Source organism: Alexandromys fortis, unplaced genomic scaffold, assembly GCF_014885135.2.
Source record: "Alexandromys fortis isolate MF-2015 unplaced genomic scaffold, M_Fortis_MF-2015_v1.1 scaffold_249, whole genome shotgun sequence".
Classification (NCBI taxonomy): domain Eukaryota; kingdom Metazoa; phylum Chordata; class Mammalia; order Rodentia; family Cricetidae; genus Alexandromys; species Alexandromys fortis.
Window position 1 is genome coordinate 314,859 of NW_026068129.1, and position 18,287 is coordinate 333,145.

Genomic DNA, 18,287 nt, shown 5'->3' on the forward strand with positions numbered 1-18,287 from the left:
GCACACACACACACACACAGAGACCCGGAGAAGGGGTTCTTTCTAAGGGTTAAGGGGAGCTACATGATCTGACTTCTGTCCAAGTGTGGGTTTAAGCTGGCCCCTCACTATCTTGTTTATGTTACAGCACGAGTCATTGTTCCTGATTGGAGCCAGGTGGGGTGAGGTGCACGGGCGATGTCACAGGCCACTGGGACTGGGTTCCAAGTAGTCGAAGTCTCATTGTCAATGTGGGATTTTCTGATTCTCGGTTTTGAGGCATGGTCTCATGTATCACAGGCTGCCCTTGAACTTGCTATGCAGCCGAGAATGACTTAGAAACCCTCCTCCCGACTCAGCCTCCTGGGTGCCGGGGTTGGGTTGCAGGTGAGCACCAGCAGGTGTACTGGCTACTCTTCCTGTTGTGATAGGTTACCCTGACCAAAGCGACTCCAGGAAGGGTTGGTTTTGTCCCATGGTTTGAGATGAAAGCCTGCCATCTCTCACACTGGCAGATCTCGAAGCCATCTTTTAGATAGCCCAGTGCCACAAACATAGAGCCTGATGTCATAAAAATAAAATCTACCGGGGACCCCAGGTGCAGCATCCATGGCTTAGGAGGTGGATCTGCTGGTGACGGGCACCTTCAAAGGGTGCTTTGTCAGGTGCCCGGGGTGCCATGGTTGAGAAGCACCCCATAACCATTTCTTTTTGGACTTGACACGCCTCCAGCACGTGGACAATGGGGACGGAGCTACACTGCCTTCAGTCTTGTGTCTCTGGGGCTTAGCCTGTGAGCTTTCCATTAGTTGCTTGAAATAGATCTCGAGATGTAATATCTTTAAATATCTTTGAATTTCCTGGGTGATCTCAACTTGGCTGAGCTCCCTGTCTGTGTACTTCACTCTCCCCCAGGTGAGCCACCTGCCCTTCCTGAGTGTGGGGGAGGTTTGCAAGTAAAAATGGCCAAGTTCCCATGCTGGGCTGTGGTCTCTATGGAGTGGGCCGGTATTTGGAAGGCTGTAAAAGCATTGCCGCCCCATCCCACCCCACCCAGTTCTCTGGAAGGCCTCGAGGATGACAGGCCGAGGTGCTGCTGCAGCAGACTGTTTCTCAGGGTGACGGGCTTCCCACCCTGGGTCTGGACAGTTCAGCTTCCACCAGATGTAACTTGTGCCCACCTGGACAGCTCTGGAGGAAGTGGCTGACCTGCAGAGTAAGCAGCACCCTCCCAGGGAGAGAGAAGCAAGCACCTGCTGGTGAATTGCCTTCACTGAAACAAAGCCAGGCAGAATGGAGCCAGCAGAATGGCCCGCTGTCATCTACTGTTCATTGAGACAAAAACAGTATCTACATTTCTGGGTTGTGTGTGTGCTGTGTGGCTCTACTGTGTGTGCTCTACTGATGTGACCTGATACGTGTGTGCTGTCCCAGATTTTTTGGTCTGGTCCCCAGACTTAAACTGCCTTATTCCCCGCCATAGAAGCTGGGGCCCCTCCTGGCACAGACGGTGGAGGGCAGCTGCACCGGCACTGGGCTGTCATGAGCCGCAATGCGCATGCCATCCTTCACAGAAATCGCTGAGGAGGCTGAATCACAAGTGCCCCTTTTGCCCCATCTCCACTTCAAAGGGCTCTGATATCTTCATTAAAATTAATATGAGTCACGCACCTGCTGCGAGCTGCCCACCCGCTCCGCTCCTCCTGCGTGTCTGGAGAACAAATGGGGACCACCCCACTTCTCGTTAGAGTAATGGGCTGTGAGGACGCGGGTCACAGTGGTTCCCAGCATTTGGAGTGCCTTGTTCCGGCTTCTCCACTTAAAGGCGCAGGCTCTAAATGAGTCTCAGCACCACCTTGCTTGTGTGCACACTGCATAAAGCCTACTGTCCCGTGATAGAGCTGGAAGACCTTCCTGAGGTGGGAAGGAAGTGCGAGCTTTTTTTTTTTTTGTTAGAATCTGCAGAGCAACCACGCCAACGCTCTGTCCGTGGAGCCGAAACAAGTCTGTAACCAAGAGGGAGGATGAGCAGACAGTCTTGGTGTCTCAGTGATATTCATCCTTTCTTTCTCCTCAATACATCCAAACAATAGGCTATTCCTAGCAGCAGCAGCAGCCGATCCCATGTGCAGCTCTTAGGATAGAGGGCCAGATAACAAGAGGTCTCCCCTGGTGCTTTGCCTAAGCTGGGTTCTAAACCAACTCTATGCTAACTAACTTTACTACCCTGGCATGTTTACCCACACGTGCTTGCACACATGTATAGCATGCATGCTCACATACATGCATGTATATTATGTGTACATGTATATGCTTATATGTAAATATGCATGCACACCCACAAAAACGTGTGTAAATTACTATTTTTATGCTTGTATATAAGTATGTGCATATAAAGTATCATGTGTTTTGTGTCCACATATGTGCACATGTGTGTATATGCACAAATACTCTATGTAAATGTGCTGACATGTATATTTGTATGTTTATATGGTATGTAGCACACATGTGTCTTTGTATGTGCATATATGCACGTGTATGAATTCACATGTATGTATTATATATGTGTGTATACACATTTGCACATACATATGTGAATACAGGTTTGTAATTGTGTATATGTACATAGGCATAATTACATGTATGTATGATTGTGAAGCATCTGGGTGTATTTGTACACTCATGCTTATGTGTGGTGCATATGTATATACATTTTGGCCAACGGTAGCTTGGGGAAGAGGGTTTCTTTCCGCATACAGGTTATAGTTTATCATTGAGGCAGTCGGGCAGAAACTCAAAGCAGGAACCTGGAGGCAGGGACCGTGGAGGAATTTTGTATGCTGGCTGGCTCTCCCACTCCTTCCCAGCCTCATGCTTAGCTGGCTTTCTTATATAGCCCAGGACCAGATGCCTGTGGATAGTTCTGCCCATGGGGGCCTGGGCCCCTATGCACCAATTAACAATCAAGACAGTTCCACAGACATGCCCACAGGCCGGTCTGATCATTCCTGCCAGACGGCTCTAGGCTGTGTCAAACTGATGGAGTGAAGTAGGGAAGTAAGACAGTGTGTACATGCCTGTGTGTCTGTAGTATATGCATACCATGTATGTACGTGTGTGTTCATGTGTATGTGCACGTGTCTAATATGCATGTGTGTGTGCCATGTGTATGTATGTTTGTGTTGCTCAGCTCCAGACCTGACCCCGGGTTCTGCTCACAGCCACTGCTCTCTTTCTGCTGGGTCAGAGCAGGACTGGGGTAGCACCAGAGCTGTCTGTGGGGAGGCGATGGCTCTGTCTAGCTAGCCCAGCCTGTCCCCACACAGGCCTTCTTGTGAGTGTGCCCAGTCTTCGCATGCCTGAGGTGCTATGAATTGGGGCCTCAGGGTCAGGCTGTAGGTTTGGGGTGGAAGGGAATGGGGTGGTAGAGAGTAGAGAGAGAGCTGTCTGCCGCCCTGACTCTCACTGGCCAATGACCTGCACCCACAGTGGTCACAGCAGGACCCCGGAAGGCCATTGCTTGCCCTCCTAGAGGCCTGAAAACCTTTAGTGAACCAGTGAGGAGTGGGCACGGGGTACCCTGTGGGGACCAGCAGAAGTGGAGTCTCAGGAAAGGTCTCTATCCTACAGAGCCTGGATGTGGAGTCAGGTGGCATTGGTCTTGGAGGATTCTGATTTCTTGGTACCTGTCCATGCCCCCCGTGCATGGCTCTCTGGCTTCCTGACCCAGTGACCTGGGGTTCTGGGGACATTTAGGACATCATTTGCTGGAGAGGAAGTAGAGGTTAAGAATGATTACAACCTGCCCAATGGTGGTAAATGTGAAGCCAGATGTGGTGGCTCATATCTTCAATCCCAGCTCTTGGGAGGCAGAGGCAGGTGGATCTCTGTGAACTCAAGGCCAGCCGGATCTACTTACTGAGTTCTAAGCCAGACAGAACTCTTTGGAACAGAGCCCTGGGATTTGGGTCTGGGTCTGTCTATGCGTAGTTTATGCTTGGAATTGCTGGACAGCTGTGTTCACTGTGCGGCCTGTGGAACTTCACTGGTTGGTTGTGTGGCTTATGGAAGTTGCCTCCCGTCTGGGCCTTGCTTCTCAGTGAGTGCGGAAGACAGCGAGGTCAGTCAGCTTGTGCTGTCATCGTGAGTCACCAGGTAGGACTTGACTCGTTTCTTTCAACCCTGGAGGCTGGAAGACCAAGGTGCAGGTTGGGCAGGGATGTTTTCTCCTTGTCTTGCAGACAGATGCCCTTTTCCTGTATCCTCATGTGGCCTGTACACTGTGCATACCTGATATCTTCTCTTATGGGGCCACTGGTGCTGTTGGATCATGGACTGACATATGACCTATGACGTCAGAGAGCATCCATGGCTCACTCGAGCACAGACTTTTTAGATGGACTATTCAGCTCATCCAAAGATGAAAATGATGGGCTGGGGCTGGGGCTCTGTCGCAAAGTGCTTGCCGTGCATGCATGAGGACCTGAATTCCAACCCCCAGAACCTGTGTGAAAAAGTCAGGCAGAGTGGCACATAAATGTAACCCCAGAGCTGAGAAAGCAGAGCCAGCCTAGCCAAACTGGCGGGTTTCAGGTCAGCGAGAGACCTTGTTTTAATAAATACCTGACCTTCGGCCTTCACATGCATGCATGCACAAATGAACACATATGTATGTACACACACATCACGGTAATGAGAATGAGGGGATGTTGCGCTCCATGGAGTCACATGAATGCACTGTCCTGAAACAACGTGCTGGAAGTGTCTGTGTTTGTCTCTGAACGGTGTAGAAGGGAGCAGACCTGCGCCTCTCTGCAGGTTCTCCCTTGTTCTTGCTGCCTTCAAGTGATGGTGGACTCTAGACAGATTGAAAGAAGCGGGGCCAAGCCAGTCCTAGCTGGCTTTGGTGCCCATCAATCACCTGGGACTGTGTGAAAGCGCAGGTGCACACTCCCCAGCCCCTGGGGCTGTCCACGCATCTTGTCATGTTTCCAGACTCTCGAGTGCTTCGGCCTGTGAGATGAGTGATGGTTGCTGGGGACACGTGTGTCCCACCTGCTGTGTGCCAGGTGCAATTCTGGGTGGTGCGCCCGCTTCTTCACATCCAACGAGGGGCACACTGCCAACCCTGCTTCATAGGGGCAAACCCAGCACAGGGACTGCTGAGCCAAGCTCCGAGCCTGTTTTGCCGACAAGGGCGCCCGGCTGCTCTGTTTGAAGTGGCGCAGAGCCACTGAGCAAGGCCGTCAGGCAGTGGGGAGGAAGGGGAGAAGACGGGCTGCTTTTAGGGGTATTTCCTTTCAAAAGCCTTTACTGCAGGACGTCAGCCTCTTCTTGTTATTCTGAAAATGTATTATTTTCTGTGTATGAGTATTTTGCCTGCATATATATTTATATTCAGAGTTCCACTTTTGGGCCTGGTTCCAGAAAGACACCAGATTCCTTGAAATGGAGGTTATAGATGTTTGTGAGCTGATATGTGGGTGCTGGGAACTGAACCCCAATCTCTTGAAATAATAACCAGTTCTCTTAACCATTGAGTCATCTCTCTATCCCCCTATATTATATATTTTTTTGAGACAGGGTCTCATTCTTGCTCATTCTATAGCTCTGGCTGGCTTGAAACTCACTACATAGACCAGACTGGTCTCAAAATGCACAGGAATTTACCTGCTTCTGCCTCCCAAGTGCTGGGATTAATCATTTGAGCCACCGCATCAAGCTTATATTTTTACTTTTTTGAGATGGTCTCATGTAGCCCAGGCTGGCCCTGAAACTACTATAGTCACGGATGACCTTAAACTTCTGACCTTCTTCCCTGTACCTTCTCAGCTCTAGGATTACAAACGTGTGCTGCTGTGCCCAGTTGCACGCTGGGGACTGAAGCTGGAACTTTGTGCATGCTAGCAAGTGCTCTCCCAGCTAAGCTATTCCTCAGGCTCAGATTCCAGGTACAGAGGTGAAAGCAGAGGCTCAGGGAGTGTGGTGGTTTGAACAGGCATGGCCCCCATAAACTCATGTGCCTGAATGCTTGGCACATAGGGAGTGGTACTATTAGGAGATGTGGCCTTGTTGAAGGAAGTGTGTCACTGTGGAGGCTGGCTTTGAGGTCATATAGGCTCAAGTGAGTGTTTTCGCTTCTGCTGCCCGTGGATCAAGATGTAGAACTCTCAGCTCCTTCTCCAGAAACATGTCTGCCGGCATGCCACCATGCTCCCACCATGATGACAACGGGCTAAACCTCTGAAACTGTGAGACAACCCCAATTAAATGTTTTCCTTTATATCATTGCTGTGGTCTAGGTGTTTCTTCATGGCAGTATAAAACCCTAGCTAAGGCAGAGAGATTAATAAACTTACCCAGGGTTGCTGACTAACCCAAGTTACCCAGCTCCATAAGGGTAGGGAGGATGCGCAGACTCAGTCCTTGTGGGGCTACTTCTCCTGCCTCCCCAAATCTTGGCACAACTTAAACCAATGGCATCCATGTTTTGTGGGAACTTGATGGCACTGTCCAGCTCTCGGGGACCCAAGAGGCCCCCTAAAGGCTGCAAGCTGCTGCTTACCCAGGCCAGCTGGTAGTGTTTACTTTCTAGAGCTTGAGACTCGGATTTTGCCTCCCCTGCGCCCTTCATATCCTCTGCGTGGAGCTGCTGCTGTCTCCACTGGGTCTTGTTTTCCACACTTGCTCTCGGTTCCGGTGTACCCCTATGGCAAGGCTTGGCGCCCATGCTTCTCCAAGGACAGGAGCTGAGCGTGGTGCCAGCTGGTACCAAGAGCCAAGTGTCAGCAACAGCTTTGAGTGCCTTCTCCTGTTGGGCTGTGAGAGTTAGGGCTGGGTTGAAGCCAAGTGTTCTCATATCAGCCTCAGGTTGGGGCTGATTTACGACGGCAGGACTCCTGCTGGACTCTCACTGCACGCCCTCAGCCAAGGGACCGAATTGGACAATGGACTGCTAATTGATTGTTCTGTTGAGGTGGGAATTTTGCAGGAAAGAAAACCCACCCCGAGGCATTTGTGATGCAAATGCTTTCCCTCCAGGGACTTTTGAGCCTTTTTATCCTGTCTGCTGGTCACCTCAGGGGACCTTGATCTTCTGCCTTGTGTGGCTGGAAGGCTGAGAAGGCAGAGCTGTGGTGTGACTTTTCCTCTACCATAGCTTTGACCCAGCTAGACATTTCTTAAAAAGAAGCAGCCCCACAGTGGACAGGAGACCTGGATCCCTTGCTAGATCCTACACAGCCTACAACAGACTACACCCACACTCAGGAACCTCAATCCTGCCTGCTTTGTGGTGGCAGGCCACTGGTATCCCAGGGTTTTGGGCATTTAGTTAGAGCTGGCCTTTCCAAGGTAAGATCTTTGGTTATTATTTTCTAGGACCCAGCTACCCAGCCTCTGTCCATATGGGAATGTGGCAAGCCTGGGTATTGGAATGACCCATCTGTCCATCTTCATATGTGAGAACAGTGCATTGAGGTGCAGTGTGCCCAGCTGTCAGCCGGACAAACTGAACCTTATGCCCCCCAGACACGCGATGTGAACTTGGACTGGGCAGGCATGCTCTCTGGTTGGCATGGGGAACAGTGGGCTTAGACTCCTGTATTGGGGCGGGGGGAGCTGCTAAGCCCCCACCTCCACAGTGGGGCTTCAGTGGGTTGTTTTGACATGTCCAATCTGCGGCATCCAGGCTGCATGCAGCCAAAGACAGCTTCAATTACAGCTCAACACAAAATTACGAACTGACTTAAAACGTGAGCTATTTTTGCAATTCCTTTAAAATCTCAGTCGCACGGCCTAGCGTGAACCATGCAGATGTCAGGGGAACGTTACCACTTCCAAAGACTGGAGAGGGTTGCTAAGGTTTCTCCTTCCTTCCCTGTTGCTTAACTCATTGATCAAGACGCTGCCTGCCGTAGTCTCGGTCCCTTTCCCTCTGAACACTGCCCCGGCCCTCCACAGGGCTTCATGGAGTTGCTGCCCAGCCTGTCCCACCTTTTCCGGGCTCCCTCTACTCCCTCTAGATGCCTTTTTTACTGATGTCAAGCTGTCCTCATTTTACATCCACAGCCTTTATTCCTGTTTATCTGCAGGATATTGGAGCCCAATGCCCTCTGGGGCTTTCCCGGCTTTAGGATGACCTACTCTGCCCAAGGGTATCCAGACCAGAAGCCTTGCCCTCACTTTACAACCCATCACTGAGTTGTCAACTCCCAGAAACCTGCCAATCAGGAGGCTTCTTTTCATTCTCCTGAGTGCTGTCTGGCTAGCCACCAGCAGTCCTCTGTGCCTGCCTTGCCCACTTCTCCTCAAGTGTGGCCGGGTTTCCCAAGCAGGAATCTGATCTTGCCCTCTCCTCCTCCCGACTCTCCGGTGGGAACTGTTCCCTCTCAAATGCCCCCCTCACCCTCCAGATGGGTCAGGACCCCTGACCTGGGCCACTTCAGTGCCTCGTTTCTCTCCTATAGCTGTGTTTCAGTGGCCAGACTGTCCCGTGTCCTCAGCTCACACCCTGCACCCTTCTGGGCCAGTGACTTGCTCTGCCTGCACAGACGTCACCCACCTGTCTCCCCCAGCGTCAGGAAAGGAGAATGGCTCTCAAACCAGCAGATCATGGCTCTTGCCCTGCTCCTGCTGGACTTTCAGAATCCGGCCTGGTCAAGTCACTTAATCCCAGAACTACCGAAGTGCAAGCTGACTGTTGATGGAAGACGTGAAGGAGAGCGTGTGCATGCGTGTGCTTTGTAAGCAAGCACTTTGTTCTCGTGCCCTCTCCGTGGACGGCATGTTTTCTGATCAGCTAGCACTCTCTCCTTCTGATTCCATCTGTTCTGCATTGAAGGAGCATCCACTCCAGCACTGGAGGCCCTCGGGAAGTGCTGTGCTGTGCTGTGCTGTGCTGTGAGGTGCTTCATGAGCACACAGGGGAACCCTCCCTCCTGCCTGTCTTGAGAGCTATCTACACTGAGTTTCTATTTGTCTCTGTAACCCTAGAGGCAATAGAAGACCAGAAGGTCATGGCATCTTGACCCCACACGAGCCTGTCCATGGCGAAGTTGTTGCCCAGGGCTTCTCTGTGCTCTCTTGCTCTTTGTGCTTTGGTGTCTCATCAGTGGGGATCCTAAAAGATCACCAGGAGCATCTCCAAGAGACTAAGGACACTCAGGGAAGGACACAGCAATGGGAAATGTCTCTGTCCTGACATGTAATGGGTCTGGAGAGGACAGCTGGTCACAGCTTTATTCCAGCTATCAGTGTTCTTTAGGGTAAGCAAGACCACCGTCTGTTCCTTCTTGTGATGGATGAGAGATAGCAGAAGGGTTGGCCTTGAGCGACTAGAGTGGGTACTTGCTGTTAGGAAGCACACCGCAGGCACTGTGCTACTTCCATAAGGCATGCAGAGGGCATTCCGGGCTCTTCTCCCTGTGTCCTCTGTCTTCTGCAGAGCCACCTTCAAATGCAACCAGAGGGGATGCTCAGGGCTTTGCTGTTCCCAAGAGTATCTAGTTGTGTCTGTCTTCCAGAGTGACGCTTTTGGTTTAGGTGTGAGAAGAAGCTGGGATGACCCGGAGCTAGGATACAGGTCAGGGACCTGCCCCTCCTGACCTAGGCTCAGAGGAGAGCTGGCCTTGGCTGAGTGACTCAGCAGTGCTGGCCTGTTCTCCTCCCTTCTGCCATCTGTGTGACTCATAGCCTTCATTAGGAACAAATCCTTTAGGAGGAATAATCTTGGGACATTCACCTATGTGTCCTTGGAGAGCTGTTCTTCATGCAGTCTCTTCCCATGTGCGTGTGTGCACGTGTGTGGTAGTAAGGAAGGGGCATGTCAGCTCAGCTGTGCATATGTGAACCTCAGGAGGGGCGTGTCAGCTCACCTGTGCATAGTGATCCTGAGAAGGGGCGTGTCAGCTCAGCTGTGCACATATGTGATCCTGAGGAGGGGCGTGTCAGCTCACCTGTGCATATGTGATCCTGAGGAGGGGCGTGTCAGCTCAGCTGTGCATATGTGAACCTCAGGAGGGGCGTGTCAGCTCAGCTGTGCACATATGTCATCCTGAGGAGGGGCCTGTCAGATTACTGGTGCATCTATCAATTTTGGCCTTATTGTTTTCTACAGGAGACATGGGGGACAAAGGACAGAAAGGCACTGTGGGCCGCCACGGAAAAGTCGGTCCCATTGGCGCTAAAGGTATTTTTGACACACTTCTTGCCCTATATTCTCCAGTAGACTCAGAGCAGCCGCTGTCTGTGCCACTTTGCCTGGAGCTCTTGATTTCATGTGTCACTCTGATAGACTCTGTTGCAGTATTCTCACTACAGGGATACCAAAGGGACTGCTGGCTCTGTGAGCATCGGGGTGGGTGGAGTCACACCAGCCTGCAGCACTTAAGGAGCGATTAACCTCCTGGATGCAGGATCCCGAGCGTGTGCTTGAGCGAGAGCCTGAATCTTCAGCCCACCTTCCTTAATAAGCATGATGGAATGATGAGCGACTCAGAGGATGGTCAGGACGGGTTGTGCCATGCATTGCTGTCTTCATCCCACCCACCCCCAGCTTCATAGTCAGGACGGGTTGTGCCATGCATTGCTGTCTTCATCCCACCCCCAGCTTCATGGTCAGGATGGGTTGTGCCATGCATTGCTGTCTTCATCTCCAAACCATACTTCATTTTCCAACAGATGTGTGAGCACCTGGACCTAGGGGGACACCGGGGTCATGTAGCTCTCTGTGTAATCTCACTGAAGTCTCCTGTGCTCCTGTGTGGGTTGGCCATGGGGGAGACTGAACTAGGATGGCCAGTGGCTGGTGAGGAGCTGTATTGGCAATCAGAGACAAGGGAGGTATTTGGGCATGGTTGTCCGAGCTGTCTCCTGGGATCTTATACTGGAGCAGGTTGACCTGTCCCAGAGATATCTTGGTTGAGGTCTGAGCTCTGAGTTGGTTTCGGTGGTTTGCTCTGATCCACACCATAGGTTTGGCACAGCCCTGTGCTGTCCCTGCAGAGAGAGACCATCGACGAGGAGGGCTGGGGAGGTGGGCACTCTGCTTGGCTGTCTCTTCTCTGGAAAGAACCTGCTATCAGGCATCATCCTGATGAGCATGGGGTGCTGAGGCACATTCAGGCTACAGAACCTTCACAGGACTATGGGGAAGTATTGATCTTATAAAGGCTGCCATTTCAGCCATTCCAGCTGCCCAGCTCAGTGGCACTGACACATCTGCCATGTGACGCAGCTGTGCCCACTGTTTCCAAAGGCTTTTTATCACCCCGCAGGGACACTGCACCATTAAGCAGTAACTCCATCGTTCCAACCCTCACAACCCAGAGCCTGCTCTTTGCCTCAGTAAATTTGCCCAGCCTACTTACCATACAATAGGTTTTGTCCTTTGTTGTGGTCTTATCTCCCTTACTACAATGCTCTCAGAATTCATCATGTAGCAGGTGTCAAAATTCCCTTATTTTAAAGCTGAATGACACCAATTGCCCAGGTCTTTTGTTTATCTCCATATTTGTGAAAATTCCTTCCCTGAGGAGACATAAATGATCTTTGCCTATTCTTCCCAAAGTCCCAAGAGCAAGCTCAAAGTTCAACCTAGTAGAGAACAAATGGATTTATTGGGCTTACTTACAGAGCATGGGTGAGGGATTACTTGCAGAACTGTAGGGGACCCCAAAGCAGTGATACTGGTACGTCACATTGATGGAATCTCCTGTTCTATGGCAAGTTAACCTTCCTTAGCATACATGCTCTGGTACCTCTGAGACTCCAAGACTCAAAGTCACATGAAACCAGGGTAGAATGGCATTTAAATGTCTGGAAGGAGCAACTGGAATCTCAAGTAAGGGACCAGGGACCTTCTGCATGCCCCCTTTCTCTGATGGGACATCAACAGCCAACAGTCATGATCTGATGGCCTCTTGCAAGTGGCCTCTAATGGCACAACTGGCATTATGAAGACTGTGGATGATTTGCCCAGAGGACTGAGTTCTAAGCTACAATCTCCCCGCCTGTGGGCACTCAGGCCATCTGTCCCCATTGGCTGCTGTGACCAGTGCTGTAACGAGCGAGGGGAAGACAGAAGGAGTGCGTATTCTTTTCTACACAGCATGTGTGCTGGGCAGCTCTCCAAGTCTCCAAGTGGAGACCAGGACCACCCTCAGTCGGCTTTGATTATTCCATTGGCTTTGTTTCCAGGGACGTTCTCTTGGGTCCTGGCCAGGCTGAGATTCTGGAGGTCTTCAAACACCTGACAGAACACAGAGGAATGAGTTGGGCAGGGGCTGCTTAAATGCTTTCCTCTTTACGTGAACAGACTGCGAATCTGCCGACGTGGAACTCACAGCCCTTCACGGAGATGTCTCTGTCCTCTGAGCAAGAGAGACAATGTATTAGGGATTCCAAAATGATTGACGTGTATACACACACACACACACACACACACACACACACACACACACACACACTATGGCTTGATCTCACAGAGGCTGGGCAGCTTTGTTGCTGTCATTGTGTTCTATACTGTTTTCGTGTGTGTGCATGTGTGTGTGCATGCACAGTGCATGTGTACATGTATGTGTGTTGAGGAGATTCAAGGCAAGGGGTTAGAAGGTTTGCCCTACCTACCAGAAGAGTGGGCAGGGTCCTGGTGTCTGGACACCTCTGTGACACTACACTGCCTGGAATGGATCCAGAGCAACCTTGGTTACAGCTTGGGATTATCAATGCTGTCTACCCTTCCTGGATCAGCTTTTCCCTAAACTCACCTCCCTTCTTATGTCCATCTGGATTTTCCTATTGTGCTGGCCTGCTGTCATCTGCTCTTGTTATTTAGTAATCTGTACAATGTTGCCTGTAAAACATTCAGTGAAGGGCACTGGGCTCCCCAGAGCTGACATCAAGTAAGTCTCCAGGTGCTCCCCCAATACATGCCCATGTTTATTAACAGCCTGGAGAGCTGTCCGTAGAACATGGCGACGGGGAGTGATGGGGAAGGAACCCAGAGCCTCATCCAACTCTACCACTGAACTACATCCTCAGCTTCAACAAATAAGATTTTTAACTTGACACATTTTAACTCACAGGGCGTCTCCCCTCTGGATGGTAACTTTAATTTTTCTTTTTATCACCCAGGTGAAAAAGGAGACTCTGGTGACATCGGACCTCCTGGTCCCAGTGGAGAACCTGGTATGACAATTCATAAACCACGGGGCTGGAGCGATGGTCTAGAGGTGGAGACCATTGGCTGTGCCTTCAGAAGATCTGGGTTTCGTTCCTAGAAACCACATAGCAACCACATAGCAGCTCAGAGCAGTTTGTAACTCCAGTTCTAAGGGATCGTATGTCCTCTTCTAGCCTCTGAGGTCACTGTAGACACACATGGTTCACAGACATACATGTAGGCAAAATGACCAAACACCTAAAATTAAATGATTCTAAGTAATAATAATAAATTAAAAAGAAGCTACATGTGGCTACATGAAGCCCGGGGTTTCAAAACCCAGAGATAGATATTGGGGTATAAAGCTTGCCTGAAGATCAGAAAAGCAAAGTAGCCAGCCACTGGTTCTTACTTCTACCTCAGACCAAAATGGTGATCCTGCCTCCACGAATCCTCAGACTGAGACTGACCATGAGACCTGTCTCCTCCCATCCTCTCTAGTGCTGGGATCAAAGGCAGGAACCACCACCGCCCAGCCTCTGTGGCTGACTAGTGTGGCTGCTGGGATTAAAGGTGTGTGCCACCACTGCCCAGCCTCTGTGGCTGACTAGTGTGGCTGCTGGGATTAAAGGTGTGTGCCACCACTGCCTGCCTGTGAGGCTGACTAGTATGGCTGCTTTGCGCTCTGATCTTCAGGCAAGCTTTATGTATTAAAACACAAATACCATACCACTATAGCAGTGCACACCTATAATCCCATCAGTCATCAGGTAAAGGCAGGGGGATTGGAAGTTCCTTGGCTACACAGCTGTGCTATTGGGATCCCATCTCAAAACAAACAAACGAAACAACAAATACAGCATAGTTAATAAGGGTAATGTACCCATACTACCCTTGTGTACAACCCTAGTGAAACTCATTGGGACACACTGTGTACTAGGTACGGGTATACAGCCTTAGATGTCAGGATGCTCATTTTCTGGTCCTTTTCTCTGTGGCGTATACATCTGGTGTGTGTGTGTGTGTGTGTGTGTGTGTGTGTGTGTGTGTGTGTGTGAGTCTGTCTGTCTGTACCCATCTTTCCCAGAACCAGTCCCCTGTATCATGGGCTACTCTTGCAGGCATCCCATGTGAGTGCAGCCAGCTGCGGAAGGCTATCGGGGAGATGGACAACCAGGTCACTCAACTGACAACCGAGCTGAAATTCATAAAAAATGGTACGTTGGACCGAGGCCTTCCCCTCCCCTGCTCTTCCCTCCACCCTTCTCCCCAGAGCTGGACAGCGGTGGCTTCCATTTGCTGCTCAGCTCCCACTGCTGCCGTGCCCGTGGCCGTGGTGTGGTGGCGTGCGTTGAGTGTGTTTATAGAAATGCAAGTGCTGCCCTTTCAGCACTGCCCTCCCCTGCAGTTGTTGCCGGTGTGCGTGAGACTGAGAGCAAGATCTACCTGCTGGTGAAGGAGGAGAAGCGGTATGCAGATGCCCAGCTGTCCTGCCAAGGCCGGGGAGGCACACTGAGCATGCCCAAGGATGAGGCAGCCAATGGCCTTATGGCTTCCTATCTGGCACAGGCTGGCCTGGCCCGTGTCTTCATAGGCATCAATGACCTGGAGAGAGAAGGCGCCTTCGTGTACTCGGACCGCTCCCCCATGCAGACTTTTAACAAGTGGCGCAGTGGAGAGCCCAACAATGCCTATGACGAGGAGGACTGTGTAGAGATGGTGGCCTCAGGGGGCTGGAATGATGTGGCCTGCCACATCACCATGTACTTCATGTGCGAGTTTGACAAGGAAAACTTGTGAGGGCTGGCAGGCTGTAGCTCAGGGGGGGCAGCCGTCGGAACCCCATCTTTTATAGACACTCAGCCTTCCAGACACCAGTGGTTATAAGCTACCCCTGAGCATCCGTCACCATGTCTGTCAGTTTCTTTCCACATGGAAATTCAGAGCCTCATTGACCAAAAGGCTGTTTGAACCATAGGAGGGGGGACCCTGGTTTCCCAGTGCTACTCTGAATAGGTGATGTTTATCCCGTGTCCAAGCCGAGGCACCACCTAGAAGGATGCGGTGAAGCTCTTGTCTCAGTCCAGCCACAAAGCATTGTAAAGGTTTCAGCGGTTGTGTGCAAACTGCCCGTGGGGGCAGGAGTTGCCACCACCTTTTAAAGTATACAAAAGGCACCATTTGGTGGCAACCGATGTTTCTGTAAGTTACTCTAACACCTAGGTTCCTTTCACTATTATCCACGTAAGAACACTGCTGCTCTGCTCCAAACCCATACTCCAGGAACACAAATAAATCCTCTGAATTTTGCTATGCAGTGAGTGGTGCTTTCTGGTCTAGTTTCTTCAGTAGCTGTGCTATCTCTTGCCGTGGATTATTAAGCAAACCACCCTGAAAGAGAGCGACTTAAAGTGTTTATTAGCACAAGGTGTTTATAGGTCAGGGAAGAGTCACATGAGGTTCAGCAAGCCTGTCACAGTGAGAACCCGATCACTTGCTGTATATTCGGTGTAGAGAAGGAAGGAGGCCTTGGTTTATCACTGACTGGTGGGATACCACATTCCTTGCTAACTGAAGGTTCCTCTAAGGCACAGCTCAACATGACAATAGCTTCATCAGGGGAGGGGCCAGAACAAGCACCCCCCTGTTCCCCAGACCACTCTTATAACTTGGTCTTGGGGCTACAGTCCTGTGTTTGCTGTGTTCTGCTTCTTAGGTCTGTCACCAGCTCTAGCCTACACATGGGACACTAGGGACTGGAGCTTGGGGGGCTTGCAGTAACAACCCTCGCTTTCCCCTTTCTATATGTTAGAATCTTTAGAAAAGAGCAATCAACTCTTCCCAAGGAAAACATATCATCACATGCAACCCCGCTAGGGACAAGGAGAAGAATGCGTTATGGCAACAGCACCCCGGAGCACTTGGTATGCATTTCTAGGGGGGTCCCGACTGCCCTATGCTCTGGATAATTTTCTTTGATTGGTGTGTGTAGAGGTCAGTGCAAAGGAGGGGGGCAGGGCTGAGCTTCCTGGACACCAAACCCAGAGCCGTACACAGGCTCTACCCCAGCCTCAGACTGCCCCGTGAAGGATGCCAGCCATAGTGAGCCAACCTGGAAAATGCAATTGGCATCACCCGTGGATCCCACCCTGGCTTCAGCCTCAGAAGGAAGATGGCGTGATGCTCAGGGCTGGTGAACAGGTGTTCCCGCTCTACAGTGTCCCAAAGGAGGCGTCTGCCTCGGGAGGCAAAGGTAGGTGTGTTGTTTCTTGTTACGGTGGACCCAGGTCCCTAGGGTCAGCCCTCCTGTGTGTCATCTGCTGTAGGGATGGTGTTGCAATGAACAACGAAGGCCTTTGTCTCCAGGAGTCTTGTGGCTCTTGTCAGTATCCGTGAACCTCAGCAGGCTGACATGGCGGCTTGGAAGGGGGCACCTCAGGCTCTCACAGTTGTTGCTGTAAGTTTTTTGAAACTTCCCTGGGAGCTTCTACAGGCACCATGATGTCGCATAGGACTGTCCCCTGAGCAGAACGAGCTTCATCCTTCATAAGTCCAGTGACTGATCACAAAAGCACAATCACAGCTTGGCTGGTCGACTGTTGACAAGCCCTCTCATTGGCCTGAGCATCCAACCTCTGTGTCTGGTCAGTTGCATGCAACGCTGTCCTAACTACAGGTGGTCTTAGGGACTCAGGGAGGCGCTAGACTATGTGGACTGGGAAAGAACTAGGAGAAAGGGACCCCGTCATCCATTCTGGGTGCACACCTTCCTGTATGGCTGTTTTAGGGTCCCTTACACCCTTGCACAAAGGAGGTGTCTGTATCAGGCACATGAGCCATGCTTGCATCTCCCTGCTCTTCAGTGGCGTCTGCTGCCCATAAAATGTCTCCCTTGTCCACTTATCCTGTGGCTAGATGAATCTGGGGGTCCTTCAGAGAGAACAAGTGTTGCCACAGAAGCGGGCAGAAAGTCAGCAGGGAAGCCCGCTAGCTTAGCTCTCCATACCATGTGGGCTGCCTGGAGAGTCTTTCTCATGCTAGGCCGTGGAATCTATGCTGCCCTCCATTTCCTCCAATGCGTCCCCGCTCCAACAGGGGCCCCCTGTTCTCCAGAAATGAACTTGTGGGAGCAGCTGTGTGCCCACAGCAACTGCCCAGACACACCGCAAGCTGGGATGAGCCTTTTTACACATGGTGGGAACTTGAGTCCCCTAACCTCGTGAGGCGTAGGATTCCTTCATTCAAAGGCATTATGAGGACACCACGGGACAGTGCGGGTGGAGTACCCAGCACGACTGGGTACTGAGTACTTAACACCAAAGACACGTGGAATGCTAACCTAGTACAGTCTTGTCCCAGTCATGGACACTCAGCATCATCTAGGAGAGAGCTTCTCGACATCCTGCACATCCGATATTTACACGATGATTTGTAACAGTTATGAAGTAGTAATGAAATAATTTTACGCCTGGGGGACACCACAGCATAAGGGGCTGTATTAAAGGGTCGGAGCGTTAGGAAGGTTGAGACCACGGGTCTAGGATGTGTTCCATTCCCAGCCCTGAAGTCCCAACTTTACCTTATTGGAGGGAGGGTGGACCAGAGCTCTGTGCACAGCCTCCCACCTCATGGGAGGTTAAAAGCGCCAGGCGCCTTGTAGTTTCCTCCGTCAAGCTCCATTCAGGCAAATCTGTGTTAATATAAAACATGGCGACGGCCTTCTAGCCATTATTTGTACCTGGTTACGGACATTCCCATTACGATGACTGTTTTGAAGCAAATCAGATCGGGTGCAAACACTTGGGCACCCTGCCAGACCTCTGTCCTGAATTCCCCAGACCTCTGTCCTGAATTCCCTTCCTGAGATCCGGGGGTGGGTGGGGGCGGGGCTGGCTGCGCAGCAGGGCTGCGGTGGCGGCTCAGGCGAGAGCTGAGATTCATTAGGTGCCGCAGTGAGGCGTGACCGAAAAGCTGGCGTGGGTGTCCTCTTTAGAGCCCTCTGTGGAACACAGGCTGAGATGGATGAGCCGAGTGACAGCCTGGGGCCGTGGGTCAGGGGTGTCAATCCATGGTGCCACACTGCCACCCAGTGGGAAAGATCGAGTCAGCCAAAGTGAGGTTTGCTGGGGGGGGGGGCGGGGGGGAT

The 18,287-nt window shown here is 51.3% G+C and overlaps 1 protein-coding gene across 7 annotated transcripts in view; it reads left to right on the forward strand.

The window, feature by feature from the left end:
- Positions 1 to 15,452, forward strand: part of Colec11 (collectin subfamily member 11) — a 31,716-nt gene extending 16,264 nt beyond the window's left edge. For 4 of the 7 annotated variants that reach the window (XM_050125933.1, XM_050125930.1, XM_050125931.1 and 1 more), the window contains 4 exons: positions 10,097 to 10,168; positions 13,114 to 13,167; positions 14,263 to 14,358; positions 14,532 to 15,452. In XM_050125933.1, coding sequence (XP_049981890.1) covers positions 10,097 to 10,168; positions 13,114 to 13,167; positions 14,263 to 14,358; positions 14,532 to 14,941 — 632 coding nt within the window. In that variant the 3' untranslated portion in view covers positions 14,942 to 15,452. The remainder of the gene's footprint in view (positions 1 to 10,096; positions 10,169 to 13,113; positions 13,168 to 14,262; positions 14,359 to 14,531) is intronic. The other 3 variants (XM_050125934.1, XM_050125932.1, XM_050125935.1) reach the window with 1 other exon arrangement.
- The last annotated feature ends 2,835 nt before the right edge of the window (positions 15,453 to 18,287 follow it).